The 16,230-nt window shown below is 33.8% G+C and overlaps 1 protein-coding gene across 2 annotated transcripts; it reads right to left on the bottom strand.

The window, feature by feature from the left end:
- Positions 1-5,416: 5,416 nt before the first annotated feature.
- LOC104249167 (pectin acetylesterase 8-like) lies at positions 5,417-10,035 on the bottom strand. Of its 2 annotated transcripts, none has more exons than XM_009805541.2 (13): positions 9,968-10,035; positions 9,468-9,628; positions 9,194-9,276; positions 8,945-9,074; positions 8,776-8,855; positions 8,507-8,593; positions 8,235-8,359; positions 7,908-7,968; positions 7,485-7,538; positions 7,332-7,409; positions 7,103-7,181; positions 6,330-6,469; positions 5,417-5,806 (listed from the first exon to the last, which is right to left on the bottom strand). In XM_009805541.2, exons 2-13 carry the CDS (start codon positions 9,619-9,621, stop codon positions 5,687-5,689), a joined length of 1,191 nt encoding a protein of 396 aa, XP_009803843.1. In that variant the 5' UTR covers positions 9,622-9,628; positions 9,968-10,035; the 3' UTR covers positions 5,417-5,686. The 2 variants fall into 2 exon arrangements, with proteins under 2 accessions (XP_009803843.1, XP_009803844.1); XM_009805542.2 differs by having other exon boundaries at positions 9,468-9,625; positions 9,968-10,020.
- Between the last annotated feature and the right edge of the window lie 6,195 nt (positions 10,036-16,230).

Genomic DNA, 16,230 nt, shown 5'->3' with positions numbered 1-16,230 from the left:
AACTGTGAGACCATGTAACCTAGAGCTCTGATACCAACTTGTCACGACCCGGATTTCCCATCCTCGGGAGTCGTGATGGCGCCTACTAATGTGAGCTAGGCAAGCCAAACCTTTAATCTAATTACTTTATTAACCAATTATTTCTTTTTAACAAATATAAGACGATAACGTGGTAACAACGGAAATTAAAATTTAAGAGGAAGACAACAATAAGATTTATGAAAAAAACTGCATCTATTACAAATACTTAAGCCTTAACCACCCAAAACCTGGTGTCACAGTGTCACAGACTGTCTAAGATTGCTACAAACAAAGTCTGAAGAAATAACAGTACACTATTTCTGAATAAAAGGAAAATGAAATAGAAAATAGGGACAGAGGGAGACGCCAGAGCTTGCGGACGCCTGCAAGTCTACCTTGGGTCGTCGGATGGATTGAAAGAAGCCTCCAAGCTACTGTCCAAAAGCTGCTCTGGGATCTGCACATAGTGCAGAGTGTAGTAGCAGCACAACCGACCCCATGTGCTGGTAAGTGTCCAGCCTAACCCCGGCGAAGCAATGACGAGGCTAGGACCAGACTACCAAATAAACCTATGCAGTTCAAATATATATACAGCGGAAAAGAAATACAGAAATAAACAAATAAAGATAGGAGGGGGAAACATGCTTCGGGGAATAATAGGTAAAATAGAATATCAAGAGAATTATAAAGAAATCAAAATCAACCACTAACAAGAATAAGGAAAACAAAGGCAGATTTCACTTTCTTTTCACATCTTGTTGCAGGCGTGCCACCCACTCCCATTTCCTGTATCTCGTGGCAGGCATGCAACCCGATCCCATTTCATGTATCTCGTGGAAGGCGTGTCACCCGCTCCCATTTCATTTATCTTGTGGTAGGCGTACCACCCGCTCCCATTTCATTATATCTTATGGTAGGCGTATCACCCGCTCCCATTTCATTATATCTTGTGGTAGGCGTACCACCCGCTCCCATTTCATTATATCTTGTGGTAGGCGTACCACCCGCTCCCATCTCATTTATCTTGTGGTAGGCGTACCACCCGCTCTCATTTCATTATATCTTGTGGTAGACGTACCACCCGCTCTCATTTACAAGCCAACAATAATCACAAGGAATCCCGGCAAGGGAACAAGAGCAATACAATAACTTCCCGACAAGGGAACAATGATATTTCAACATCCCGGCAAGGAAACAATAATATCAAAACAAACATCCCGGCAAGGGAATAATACTATCAAAACAAACATCCCGGCAAGGGATCATTAAAATCAAACAAACATCCCGGCAAGGGAACAATGGTGATAATAACATATGAAGCGCAATAAACCACAACATAGTCATAACCATTATAATACAAGACACATGGGCATGCTTGACACTAACGTATAGATACTCGTCACCATGCCTATACGCCGTACTCCATAATTAACATGTAGCAAATAAGACACAACTCTTAATCCCTCAAGCTTAGGTTAGACCAAACACTTACCTCGATGCCACGAACACAATTCACGTTTCAATTATAGCTTTACCCCTTGATTCCACCACCAATTTGCTCGAATCTAGCCACAAGTTACTTAATTACATCAATAAACGCTAAATGAATCAACCCCAATGCATGAAAATGAGTTTTTCTAAAGTTTTGCCCAAAAAGTCAAAAATCGTCGCCGGGCCCACATGGTCAAAACCCGAGGTTCGAACCAAAACCCGATTACTCATTCCTCCACGAACTCAAATATATAATTTATTTTGAAATCGGACTTCAAATCGAGGTCCAAATCCCCAATTTTTTGAAAACCTAGGTTCTATCCAAAACACCCAATTTCCCCCATAAAAATCATTGATTTTGAGTTGAAATCATGTTAAAAGATGTTAATGATTGAAGGAAATGAGTTAAAATTAACTTACAATCGATTTGAAAGAAGAGTTGTTCTTGGAAAATCGCCTAAAGGAGTTTGTGTTTTGAAAAGATGTGAAAAATGAGTTTAAAATCGTCTAGGTATACAAGTTGCAGGTCTCAGATGTGGGAATTGCGAACCCCAACCTCTGCTAGCTTGGGAATTGCGAAAGAGAGCTCGCATTTGCGAACCCTTCAGGGAAAACTGGACTTTCGCATTTGCGATCAACATGTCGCATTTGCGATCAACATGTCGCATTTGCGACTTGGGAATTGCGACCATAACATCGCATTTGCGATCACCGGCCAAATGGGAAACTTTGCAATTGCGAAGATAATCTCGCATTTGCGAGAGGGAGCCGGCTTGGGATTTCTTCGCAATTTCAACAAGCCACTCGCATTTGCGAGCCAGGCTTCGCATTTGCCTGCTATGCACAGCTGAAAACCTGTAATTTTCTCAGTTAAAAATGCACCTTGTGGCCTATCCAAATCTCACCCGAGCCCTCGGGGATCTAACCCAAATATACACACAACCTCAAAAATATCCTACGGACTTATTCGTGTAATAGAATCACCAAAATAACATTATGAATATCGAATTAAACCTCAAAATCAATGAAATTTCTCAAAACTTCTTTAAACATCAAATTTTGTATTTACGGTCCGAATCACGTCAAACGGATTCCGTTTCTTACCAAACATCAGAATTATATTAAATCATATATAAGACCTGTACCGAGCGCCGATACCAAAATACGGGACCGATACCAACACGTTCTAATCAAAATTCATTTCCAAACCTTATGAACAATTTCAGAAAATAATTTTCTTCAAAAATTCATTTCTCTGTCTTGGGACCTCAGAATTCGATTCCGGGCATACGCCAAAGTCCTATATTTTCCTACGGACCCTCCGGGACTGTCCAATCACAGGTCCGGGTCCGTTTACCCAAAACGTTGACCGAAGTCAAATTAATTTATTTTATAGTCAAAATTTATTATTTTTCACAGATTTTCACATTTAGGCTTTCCGGCTACGCGTCCGGACGGCGCATACAAATCGAGGTGATGTTAAAAGAGGTTTTAAAGGCCTTGAAATGTAGAATTTCATTTTAAAATAAATAACGGTAAAACATATCTAGTGACATCATGAATATTTAAAACAACGGTAATCATGTCAAATAACTATTTCGGTATCATATCGATTAAAAGACTTGTCCCACATGCAACTCAAATTAATCGGTCACATATTCATATTAAAAATTATGTGTAAATCATGCAGGTTATGAAAACATAAATTGCAGTAAGATTACTACTCACAATACTCGTGCCGAAATACCAAATGCTTCACCTCGAGCAATCGTACAAATTTCTCCAATCAATCTATAATTACATAATATCGATCTCATGTTAATTTCCTCATTTAGGCTAAATTCATCACTAATTGAAATACTAAATCCTTCGAGTTTTATTTTATATATTTTATCATGAATTCATCGAATTATATTTACCCATGCTATAAGTAATTTAAATTAGTCCAAAATCTTTTGAATAAAAAGGTATTTATATGGTTTATTCCCTTTACTGATCAATTTCCTTAATCGTATGCATAAATTGAAACTAAATAACTTTACTGTCCATAATATTCCTTCTTAATATCTTTTGTACTCAATACTAGATTTACCACATTCAAACCCAAATCGATATTGTCATTGCAATATAGTTAAACACCAAAACTCAATTCTTGCACCCTAACTTAATTTACTCCTAACAAAGATCATATATAATGAGACTAGTTTAAGTACAAATTCATCAATACCCTTCTTTTTTTCAAGTGGATCTATCATACAGTAATATTGGCTAACTTTCAATTGCATAATTTGCCCAGAATAACTCTTAGTGGTATTATATTCCTTATACCTTGTGAAACTCTTCAAATATATGAACTGAGATAAAAAGATTTACCAGAAGAAAAGAACTCAGATGAAAAATTAGAGTAGTACCCGTAAAAACAAGTGTGTATTTAAGATTTCTCAAAATTTGGTTCCAGCCTTTTTCTTCTTCTTCTTCCTCTCCCTTTGAAATCCCTTTCTGCGTTTTCTGAAGCAGACCCGTTTTCCCCTTTTCTTTCTTTCGTTTGGGTTATTTTTTTTGTTTTGTTTCTGTTTCGTTCCCCTTTATTTCACTTTTCTTTCTTTGTTTATTTGTGTTGTTTCCACAGAATGGGCTTCGGCCCTTTATTGGATACTTATTCTTTTTTTTTGGTTAGTTTCTTATTATAATATAATTATTATTATTACTATTTTGCTAATGACCAATACACCCTTATTAAAAATATAGGGTATTACATATTTCCTCTAATATTGACAGCACTGATCATATCCAAAATTAAATATATAAAGAAAAAGACCGGTCCAACCTCTTTTATTAGGTTAAAATTATGTGTTGGTATTCCTCGTTTAAAACTTAAAAGTATAGTGATGGAAATATTAAAATTAGGAACAAAGTGGAATAAACAAAATGGAAGGAAATATTACATAAGAATAGATGAATTAGAAGGAAAAAAGGATAACGTTTGAGACAGAAATCTATCAAACTTCTTCCTTATTAGGGTGTAAAATAAAATGCAAAGAATTCCTATTTAATAATTCTTTTTTATTTCATCCATATAGCCGCGGTAAATGTTTCTACTCAATTATATCATTTAAATCCCATCACACAATTTTTTTTTTAACTGATATTGTCATAGAATTGTGAGATCATTTTGTATAAGGTATAACGTTTCATCCAAAATTATAGTTTGAATTGGGGGGATTTGGGCGAGTTGATGCTAAATTAACACAAATTTTTATTTTGCAGGAAATATATTGCAGAAAAATGTGTTGTAAACAAATTATGGTTGTGTTACAAATCTGCATTTTTGTCTTAGTTTTATTTCCTAAGACATTGGTAAACTGTATAACTCCTAAAGAAGACAAGAAATTATTTTGCTATCTACAATGCCGGGATGATTATGTGGAATATGGATGGGATTTATTTAAGGATTTTACTCAAGAACAGATTAATGAAAAATGTGAAAAGGGTGAAAGTATATTTCCATTTGAGTATGACCTTATCCACAATTTCTCCAATCGTAAATCCTCCAGCTTCTCATAGTAGGTTAGATTATGTAATATAAATTATATAGTGATACTGAAATGTATGTACTTTCTAATTTAAAACCTTTAATTTAATGATTTATTTAACAGTTTGAGATGGATTATGGGATTATATTGTCTTAGGCAGTCTGCAGATGCAATAATGAGTTTGTGAATTCTGTAGAACTTAATAAAGATCTTTATAGTGTAATTACTATTTTTTTAGGATTTTATACCCCACTTTTTATATATAAAAAAAAAATTACCCCCACTATGTTCTAGGAAGTTTTTACGTTTTTTCTGAATATTCTTCAATTAATTGCTAAATCAACATGTTGGGCATGATTAAGAAACAATCAAAAGTTCACAAAATTAAATGCATAAATCATTGCTCCTTACAATTAGTACATTTGAGATTTTGTTAAAATAAGAAGAATGTCACTTTTCTATACTCAAGTGAAAAAGTCACAATCCGCTGAATAAGATTGGCTCAATGTGAAAGCTTAAAAAAGATAGAAAAGTAGGCGCTTTTAAGATTACTGTAGAGTAGCTCGTCCTACATCAAGTGACTTGCTGAAGCCTTGTGTTCGTTTCAGTGACCTGGAGTGTTAAACAACTTTCTGGACACTTTAGGTGCAAAAGCTTGTAATAGAGGGGAATTTGTAACAATTCAGTGGCATGTCTGGTGTGTCTATCAATTGGACAGGACTCAGGTCGAAGTACCAGTTGCTAAATGCTTCTGCAATTGTCTGATAAAAAAATACAAACACACATACACAACTTAGCTATTGACATTGTAATGAAATCTTTACATTAATAGTATAGTTTAACCAGTTATAATAAGTTGTTTGTCTTTTTTTAGGTTATTAAATTCATCATTATAAATTTATAAGAAACAGTTACTTGCACTTATCATTAGAGGCTTATGAAGAATTTAAACTTGATGGACTCAAACTTTAAAGTTCTTAACATTTAATTTATTATATTTTTGAAATTACAAATTCATAAAACTTACGTACTAATTTTCCTCATAGAGTGACTTTGCCGGTATAAAATAAAGAAAAGTGACTTTCTTGTATATTTTTCATTAGTTGAGTCACAGAATAATCAACACATAGTTAATGAGTGGTTGAGAAAAAGAGGTGAGTGAAAATAGTAAACTATATTATGAGTTTTAACAAATACATAAAGTGTGAAGTGCAACCCTATTTTATGTTGAGTACAGAATGCACAACCAAAAATCATCCACACCTAAAGTTGAAGTTGATTTACCTTATTATGTACCGTGAAGCCATTCCAACCAACACCACTTAATATTTGGGAATGAATTAAGCAAGAGTCAATAAACATTCCTCTAGATGAAGAACAATTACTTTGTTTGGGTAATGCACTTAAGAATTCCTGTTTGAAATCTGAAATGAAACAACAAAAATTGCATGAGGTTTTCCAAATTTAATGAATTTCACGCATTTAATTCATAATTAATTGAATCCAAATTCGACTTGGGTATATAGATGAAGGGTAGCTTTGGAGCAACAGTAAAGTTATTTCCGTATGGCTTAAATGTCACGGGGTTAGAGCCGTGGAAGCAGCCACTAAGTGGGTGTTTGGACATAAGAATTGTAAGATTTCGAAAAACATAATATTTTTTTTTCAACTGAAAATGATATGTGAAATCAGAGTTGTGTTTGGAGATGAATATAGTTTTGGACTATTTTTGAAATTTTGTTAGTGATCTGAAGTGAAAATTTTGATTGAATTTTCGAAAAAATTTCAAAATTCATTTTCAAGTGAAAATTAAAATTTTATGGTCAAACACTGATTTCAAAAAAAATAAAAAAAATCGAGAAAAAAGTAAAAACATTTTATGGCCAAACGGGCCCTAATACTTGCATTAGGATATCTACATCACACTCCTTGAGATGCGGCCCTTCCCTGACCCTACGTGAATACATGATGCGTTTTGTGCACCGAGCTACCCTTTTATATAGATAATTCTTTAATAAATAGAATATGAAGTTTGGACTTGAACTTGCATCACTAACCTTGTAAAGTTTTAACAAGAGTAGCTGAGCACGTATTGTTATTAAGGTCTTCGTAATAACCAGGAAAAGTCTTGTTTATCTGATTACATTCGAAGATAAAAGATTGTTGATGCAAATTCAGTATATAAGATACAATATTAAGAAATTAAAAACTCTATATTAAAAGATGACATAGATATCAAATTCTAATTTAATTTTTTTCATGCACTTAATGGATAATTGAGTTGACCTGAAATGTGTCAAACATTGAGTTGACTATGAAAAATGGTGTCTGGATTTCTTGTTGAAAATACTGTGGAAAAAGGCACTGCAAATTCATTAAACATAGCATTAGTTTCAAATTATAATTCAGTAAAACCCTTGAATGAGAATGGATTCTTACCAATGATGGTCTCATTTTTGAAGTGCAGGATGATGGCAACATCTTGGCTGAATGCTGATTTAGAATATAAAAATAAAAAATCACAACAAATAATATTGAATAGTATTCTCTCTCAATTTACGTGATGCACTTTCTTTTTTAATTTTTTTCAAAAACAATAAAATTTTTCTATATTTAGAAGTAATTTAACTTTAAACTTATTACTTTATATTTTATTTCAATGAAATAATTTATAGTCACGCAAAAATTTTATATTTTATTTTAGATAACAAGTTTGAAATTTTTTTTTAAAATTTCATGTCCAATTAAAGAGCATCATATAAAATGAGACAGAGGAGAGTAATTGTAAGGATTGATAATGGAAGTAAGTATGGCACTAAAGAAAAAGAGTGACAAAATAGAAAGAAGGAAGAGAAATTGTACATGTAAGGTAATCAGTCCTTCATTGACAATATCCATGAATGGTATTTCCTTCATGTTTTTCCTGTTACACAAATTAACAACACTGTAATTCATCTAATAGCACTACTATTAATTACAACTAGATTTTATGTTACGCGCATTGATAATGTATAACTATTTATTTACGCCATCTCCATGTTAAGTTAACCTACAACATGTAACTTCTCATAGAAAGTCTGATATGACAATTTGAAAATAGACGAATGTACTGTCAGTTAAATTATAGTAATTGTATAAAAGAAAATTACGATATCAGTATATAATACTGGCTCTTAGGTTAATTCTTACTTGTGAAGAAAATAACTACCATCTGCAAGACACTTTACTCTAGCTGAATTAGGAAGAAGAGCTCGAAAACGATCACAGTGTAGTAAAGCAGGCAGTCCTCCAGCCGAACCACCTGAGAGAATTGCCTGCCAAAACAATAGTAGAAAATCGTAAAACATTTGAGAAATATTATTTGTTTGGTATAACGAAGGTTATTTTTTAAAAAAAACAAAATATTTTTCACAAAAACACTTGTTTTGTATTAACGAGTTACTGATACTACAGTGACATACATTTTTCGCATCCTTCATCCCTATCACCAAGAAATGTTCGATCAATGCATGAAAAACCCTCGCGCCTCTAAAATGAAGGTTAGTGACCTGATAAACATTAGCATATTATTAGAAAACTGCATAATTAATTAATCTAGATCGACAAATTGTTTTCGGATTGGTGAGGATTTCAAGTAATATTAAAAGAAGTAATATTAAAAGAGTAAATACTCCGAGTCCTTTCAAAATGTATAAGAATATGTGAGAAGCTGAGCTTAAAGATGATATACCGGGTCAACTATTTCAACGTCTCCTGTGAACGATGATCCGTCGCAATATATAACCATGACTCTATTCCAATTGTAGAAATCTAAAATTTTAAACATAAGATAGTTAAATGAGAATATTTAGAAATGATAATATGATTTAGTGATATTGTAAATACTAAGTTTATTTTACCTGGATTCTCTGTTTTATTGTTGCCAAGTATTCCATAAAATGATCTTTGTTTTGGAGCAAGTTTTGAGGAACCTTTTTCTGTCTTTGTGCGATTGAGGCAGTCTAAAACGTTATAGCACCATTCTCCTCCCTTAATAATGCAATATGAAAGTAAGAATTAATTAAGATTATAAGATACAAAATCAGATAAGATTTTGCACAATGCTCCAAGTTTTAAATGAAACAATTATTTCCATATATAGCTCATACCCTAAAGTAGATAATCCAATTATTAGCTCCTTCTCCATGTCCCTTGTCATAATAGAATGCTGGTGGGGATCCATCCAAGCAAACTAAAAGCATATAAAAATCCAAATATCATTAATATGGTTATATATGCTCATAACATATGATATTAACGTTGGTTAAATAACGAAATATTTTATCACATGTGAGGCAGAATTTTCACCAAGCAATTCGTTCCTATAGCTCCACACCCTACATGCATATACACTAATGCATTATGAAGAAAAAGGAATTTTACCAGCTCCTTTCGACACTGCGCTTTCTAGAATAGTTATATCAACCATGCCAAGATTTTCATTTGATGTTTGGTTCCCTCCAAGTACAGTTTTTCCATTTAGCACAATCAAGGAACAAATGAGCAGGCATAGACATTGCAATTTTGTATGTTCCATGCTTCTTCTACAAATAAGTCAAAGAAAAATTTTGTGAGACTTTATAAAATATAAAAAAAAAATTAGGACAAAATATGCATACAATGTAAGATATTTAAAAACATTAGCCTATTGTTTAATTATATTGATGTAAATTGCATCCGAGAAAAAAAAACCCTTAAAACCCAGACAGCAATCAGAATTCTAAGATTCAATTCCTATAATCACAAATTAATATATGAATATTGACAACATATTATAACTGAAAATGAAGAATATCAACGTTAATTTGAGAAAGTTTCTTTGTTTTTTTGTTTTGAAACAAATTAACGGAGCATCATTTTCTTGAACCCTAAAGATTTCATACCTTACAAATCAAAACCTCTTGTTCCACGAATAATTTTCGATGGAAACAAATTCTCTGGTGTTTTTTTTGTTGTTGCAACTTTAGGCATTTTTATATTGTCACAACAGAGATAAAATAGGAAAAGATGGGGTTGCTATATTTTTGCAATAGGAATTTCCTTTTTCATATATTTGTACACAAAACGCGTATATCCAGCTATACGCATATATACATACACTTTTATATAGATGTGTGTGCACGCATATGTATTTTGTATATGCATCTATTTGTGTATGTATATCCTTTTATAGCAATTTTTTGACCATTCAACGTTCACTATAACAGAGAAAAAGCCTAAAATAATTGTCCGTTAAGATTGGGTTACAGCAAGTAGAAGGAAAAAATTATGTTGGTAATGGTCGATGATGGCCTTGGTAGCACAGAAACAAGAAAGTACCGTTAATTTGACGTTACTGTTAGCATAACAGAGATGTGAAAAAGTTAATTATTTTAGTAGAGTATTATTATATTTAATATATCTAAAACTAGTTAACTATAATTAATTACTAATAATTCTAGTTAAATAAAGTAACATGTGTTGATTGTTTAATGGCCAGGTGTATGCTTTGCTGTTATCAGTTATTAGCCAAAAGAGTCATGATTTATGGAATACACTAATAATCTTTCCATTATTTGATAATAGTGCACTTTAGGTCTAAGGTACGAGAGACGTTTATAAACAAACTTTATCAAAAATTGAAAATAATGAAATTACTACTCTGAATATAATATCATTTATTGCATATCTTAGATTTTTATTTGTTTGTATCCTCTTTAGCAGTAAAGATCTAAAAAAAGAAGAACTTTTTCATATAAACTCATAACTAGTTATCGTATTTTTGCTTTAATTGGATATAAAATTCAAGATGTTAATTTGATATTTATATAGCATTAATCATAATGAAATAAAATACTAAAATTATACTTGAAAATTAGCACGATAAGGGAAAAATTATATTTAAAATGTTGAAAATTGAAAAGAAAAAAAATACTATTCTAGAAGTTGTGAATGTTAAAGAACAATATTACTAAAGATTAAACAATGTCAATAATCTGAACAATTGAAAACAATAAGATTATCATATAAATCAAGTTGAACGAAGTAGTAAAGTACCTTTCCCCATATTCTCATAGGTTAAAAATTGATCCATGAAGGAATCTTCTTAAATCCAATTATCAGATCAAGAGAGGGACCAACTCAATCGCCGCATCAATAAACCTATGGAAGCTATGAATATAGATGAGGAACTCAACACTTCAACAACAAATACAAGCAATGTAAGCTTCAGAGACACTGTCTCCCCCCCCCCCCTCCCTCCACCAATCAACAACACCCTAGAAGCAGAATTCTTAAACAAATTATCACTAGAAGAAGGAAATTCCAACCCAACTAAACACCCATGTTTTATACCCATATCCACAAATAACAAGTTAAGGCTATACCGACCTTGGCAACAATCTATTATTATCAAACTGCTAGGCAAAAAAATGTCCTATACAAACCTTAAGACCAAATTAAGCTCATTTGGCAACTGGATGAAACTCTTCAATTCATAGACCTAGGTTACGATTTTAACCTCATCAAATTCCAAAATATTGATAACTACAACAAAGTATACCAAAAGGGACCTTGGTTCGTAGGATCTCAATACTTCTCCATACGTCAGTGGAAACCCAAATTTAATCCAGCCTTACCACACTCAAATTTTACTAATGTATGGATCCGTCTCCAAGAACTACCCACTGAATACTACGACTTGTAAATCCTCAAAAAAATTGCAAATGTCATTGGATCACTCATAAAAGTGGACACATGTACAGAACATACATCAAGAGGCCGATATGCTAGGCTCTGTATCTTAGCACCGCTAGAAAAAACCCTTCCTTCTGAAATCTTACTAGGAAATCACACCCAATTAATACACTACGATGATTTTTCTATTATATATGTATAAAATGTGGTTGTCTAGATCATAACCTACACTATTGCTCTACAACACCTTCAACCTCCAAGAAACCTCATGACAAGCTAAACATATCCACTAAGGAAGATAACCAACAAACTCAATGGAAATCGGTCTCATACGGTAAAAACAACGGTAATAACAAATTGAACAAACACAATTTTCCCCAAACCAACACAAAAAATCAAAACCACTAACCCCCCCCCCAATACCAGTTCCAAGGACACAATGAACACAAATGGACCTCATGGCACTAAAAAACAAGTCAATAACTACAATCTACAAGACCAAACTAATCTACTAGGTCAAAAGCCTACCCTTGATCCACCCATTATTACCTATACAAACAGTAAAATAGCACAACCCAACCCAATACCACCTACACTACAATCCAACAATCCTAATCAATACTATTTCAAACTACTAACTTCCCATAATCATCAATAACTACCCACCCCCTCTGAAAACCTCGGAGAAACAAATAATCACTCTAAGTCACTAACCCTACACCCTTTCATCCGTAAATCCTTGTCCAAAAACATACCTCTAAATCAATACAACAACAAGAAGAAACAAAAAAAAAAGAATATCATCATAATTCTACTACCTTACTTCCGACCACTCACAATCACCCACATGAGCAACACTCATCAAACTCCAATAAAATAATTGAATCAAAGACACCCATGCAATCAATTATAAACCCTACGATACCCCCTTTACCCAAAAACTACAAACTCAATTCATACACTCCACCTCACTTGCCACACTCCATTACCTCAACATCATCATCACCTAAAAGATCAACACCCAATACTCCTTCCACAGATCCTTCATTCCCTACACACGGCATTCCACTGCATGAATACTGCCCTAGCCCTTCAACCAATAACAGTGGCTTATCTTGTTTACCAATCCAATAAATTGCATTCACTACACCCTCAACGACTTCTTCATATACTACTTCATCTTTGGTTAACTGCACTACAACTCAAACCACCAAATTGCCGGAAAATTCACCACCAATCTTATCCAATGTATCGAACTCAAACCCATAGTAACCAACACCACCAACAAAGGCACAGAAGACATGTGAACAATATTCACATCAACCACTATCATCACCCTCCCCCACCTAACATAATAATTCACCATCAACCTCTCATGCCCCCCAAAGGATCCCCTCTCCCACAATTCGTCCACTAATGAATCAACTACCATTCCCCCAACAAATACCACCTCCTCACCAACTCCCACCAATAGATTTACAGCTTCTACAAAACCACATCATACTACTACTAGATACCTCAGAAGAAATGGCCTTCACAATACGAGAAGGAATTCCAAACCAAACAAATCAAGCCCTAGAACTAATCCACCGACAAGATACAACTCTCTGGAAAATGCAAGACATCATCACCCAATTATAACAATGAAAATCCCAAATGCCTCATCACCACCCCCGCTGGAATACACCCACACACAACAACTTCTTGCCATGGTCTATTTCTCCTCTCCAACAAGTGATCCCCCACCAAACCCCAGTACCATCACAAACACAGCCACCACAACAACATGAAATCTTCAACCACAATTTCAAATCTCCACCACATTCACCACAACAAGAAAATCATCAACAAGCAGAAGAAGGCAATGATCTCCCGGAGACCTTTATGGAATCCATAATTTTGAACGACTTTCTGACGATCTCCATGTCAGGAAACATAGAAAAAAATCCTAATCTGCATCCTCCTGAACCTCCAGAAAATCTCATTGAACATACATCTAAACCCCTCCTTAGAGGAAGAAATATATGTCATACTTATGATTCCAACCCTACAAGATAACCTACTACCAGCAGCTTTATACGATCCTCCCCACTTATTAATGCACTTGGAACTATCTCTGGCTCAGAAAGAGAGATACCCACAACATGAGGGATTAATGAAGATCATGCTATGGAATTGCAAAGGAGAACACAACCAAGAATTCCGTCGGAGCCTCAGGTTTTTACTCACATGGAACGACCCCTCCATCCTATGCCTCACAGAAACCAAACTTGCTGACCACATATTGATACTCAATTTTTTCCTATGTATTTTTACATGAAAATACTTTAAAATAGCATTCATATGCATATATAAGTATGTCCAAGTGTTTCAATAATTTTCCTAATTTCTAAAAGATTTTAAACTGATTTATTGCCCATTTTAGCAGTACAAAAATCAATAATTATTTCCAAAATTATTATTTTTGTGAATAAATTACTTTATTCTCATATTTATACCAAAATATAGCTATGGTAATTTTTATACATTTTTTTTACAAACTTATTTGGTATTTTAAAAGTTAAATTGCATATAATTGCAATTTTAGCCTATTTTAAGATTAATAGCATTTTATAATTATGAAATTGGTTCAAATATTTTTAAATTAATATTTATATATCATTAATTGACTCAATACCTTTAATTTATTTTCAGAAGTCATTTTACTATTTTTATAAAAATAAAAAAACAAAAGGGGCTATTTAAAATCTGTCCCATTTTGTTTCAATTATAGCCAAAATTGGTTCCCCTAATTGACCCAATTTCGGACCAGCCCAATGCCATTTAACCCAACCCTTAACCCATTTAAAACTACCCGACCCAAACCCCTTTTAATCCAGGTCGTTGATCAATCTGATCAACGGTCACGATTTCTCCTTTCTTTTTTTTAATCCGTCCACACCCCTAACCCTAACTCATTTCATTCTATCAGCCGCCTCTGAATACCCCCCTCTCAAACTCTCTCGAAGGTTCTTGAAACCCTAATAATCTCCTACTTTCTTCTACCTTCAGCTCACCGGAATCCATGGCCTCTCAGGTAGGGCTGTGCATTTGGATCGGATATCCGAAATCCGATCCGATCCACTCTATTTCGGATTTTTGGATTTCAAATTTCGGATTTTCGGATTGGATACGGATTGTGTTTTATTAAATTTCAGATTTTCGGATTGGATTCGGATTGGTATGATTCTAATCCGATCCGATCCGATATCCGAAATTATATGTACCTATATAAATACACACTAAAATTTTAGGGTTATGCTTATTTATTTTTCACACACCCCCTCACTCACATAGATTTTTCCGCCTCTCTTTTACCTCTCTTCTCTTCAGTGAAGACTAAAAGAGTCTCAATGACTCAAACTTCCGATTTTACTTTGATTTTGTGTCTCTTTCTTCCGTCTCTCTTCTCTTCTCTTCTGTCTTTTATGTCTATTTCATGTTCTATTCTTCAACTTTTGATTTTATTTTGATTTTTTTGTTTGTTTTGGTAGATGGAAGATGAGATAGAGACACCGAATGAACTTTAAATTGTTGAAATTTTTTGTGACAATCCGATCCGACAATCCGAAAAATTATCCGATCCAAAGTTTAAAATCCGATCCAATCCAATGTTAATTCGGATCGGATTCGGATTGCCCTTTTCAGAATCCGAAATCCGAAATCCGAATCCAAAATATGCTAAATCTGATCCAATCCGATCCGTGCGCAGCCCTACTCTCAGGCCATGGATGGCTTAAACTCATCTCCCTCTGCTCTTAAACACATGGTGTTCGAAGTTTCGAGGTCTAACCTCAATGATGTCCATTCAGATCCTCTCCAATTCAAGGTTCTATGGCCTCTCCGGCCTTGCTCCGGCATATCCAAGCATTATGAGCCTATTTCTGACTTATCCGACTCAGATCAGACCTTTTCCAAGCCTTTCTCGCTTTAGGGTTCCTCTGAAACCCTAGCTATTCGAGGTTTTCTCTGATTATTTTCTTAAATCTGTTCTATATTTGTGCTCTACTTGAGTTTTTAAACATTTTCCCTAATTTTTCTTTCAAAAGTTACTTCTTTTCGATTTAGGGTTTTTCTGAAAAGCTTAAAATATTTCTTTAACTTCTCTTCTTCTTTTCTTTGTGTGTATTTGTCTATACTATGTTCTTATGTTTTCTTTTCTACCGTACATGTTCTTCTCTACTGTGTTCTTATGTTTTCCTTTATCATGCATGTTCTTCTATGCTTTGTTTTTCTACTGTGTTTTGTACCATGCTCGCATGTTTATCTTGCTGTATTTTCCTATATAATATTTTGTTATGCTTTTCCGATATTTTTGTGTTCTTCTACTGTATGTATTTCCTACCGAGTTCTTAAGTTTTGTTTGTCTTCTACTGAACTCTGTTTAAGTCCCTTCTAGAAGGTTTTCTTAAACACGTTTCTTTTACTGTCG

This window comes from Nicotiana sylvestris, chromosome 12 (assembly GCF_000393655.2).
Source record: "Nicotiana sylvestris chromosome 12, ASM39365v2, whole genome shotgun sequence".
Classification (NCBI taxonomy): Eukaryota; Viridiplantae; Streptophyta; class Magnoliopsida; order Solanales; family Solanaceae; genus Nicotiana; species Nicotiana sylvestris.
This window is presented reverse-complemented; position numbering and strand designations above follow the sequence as displayed.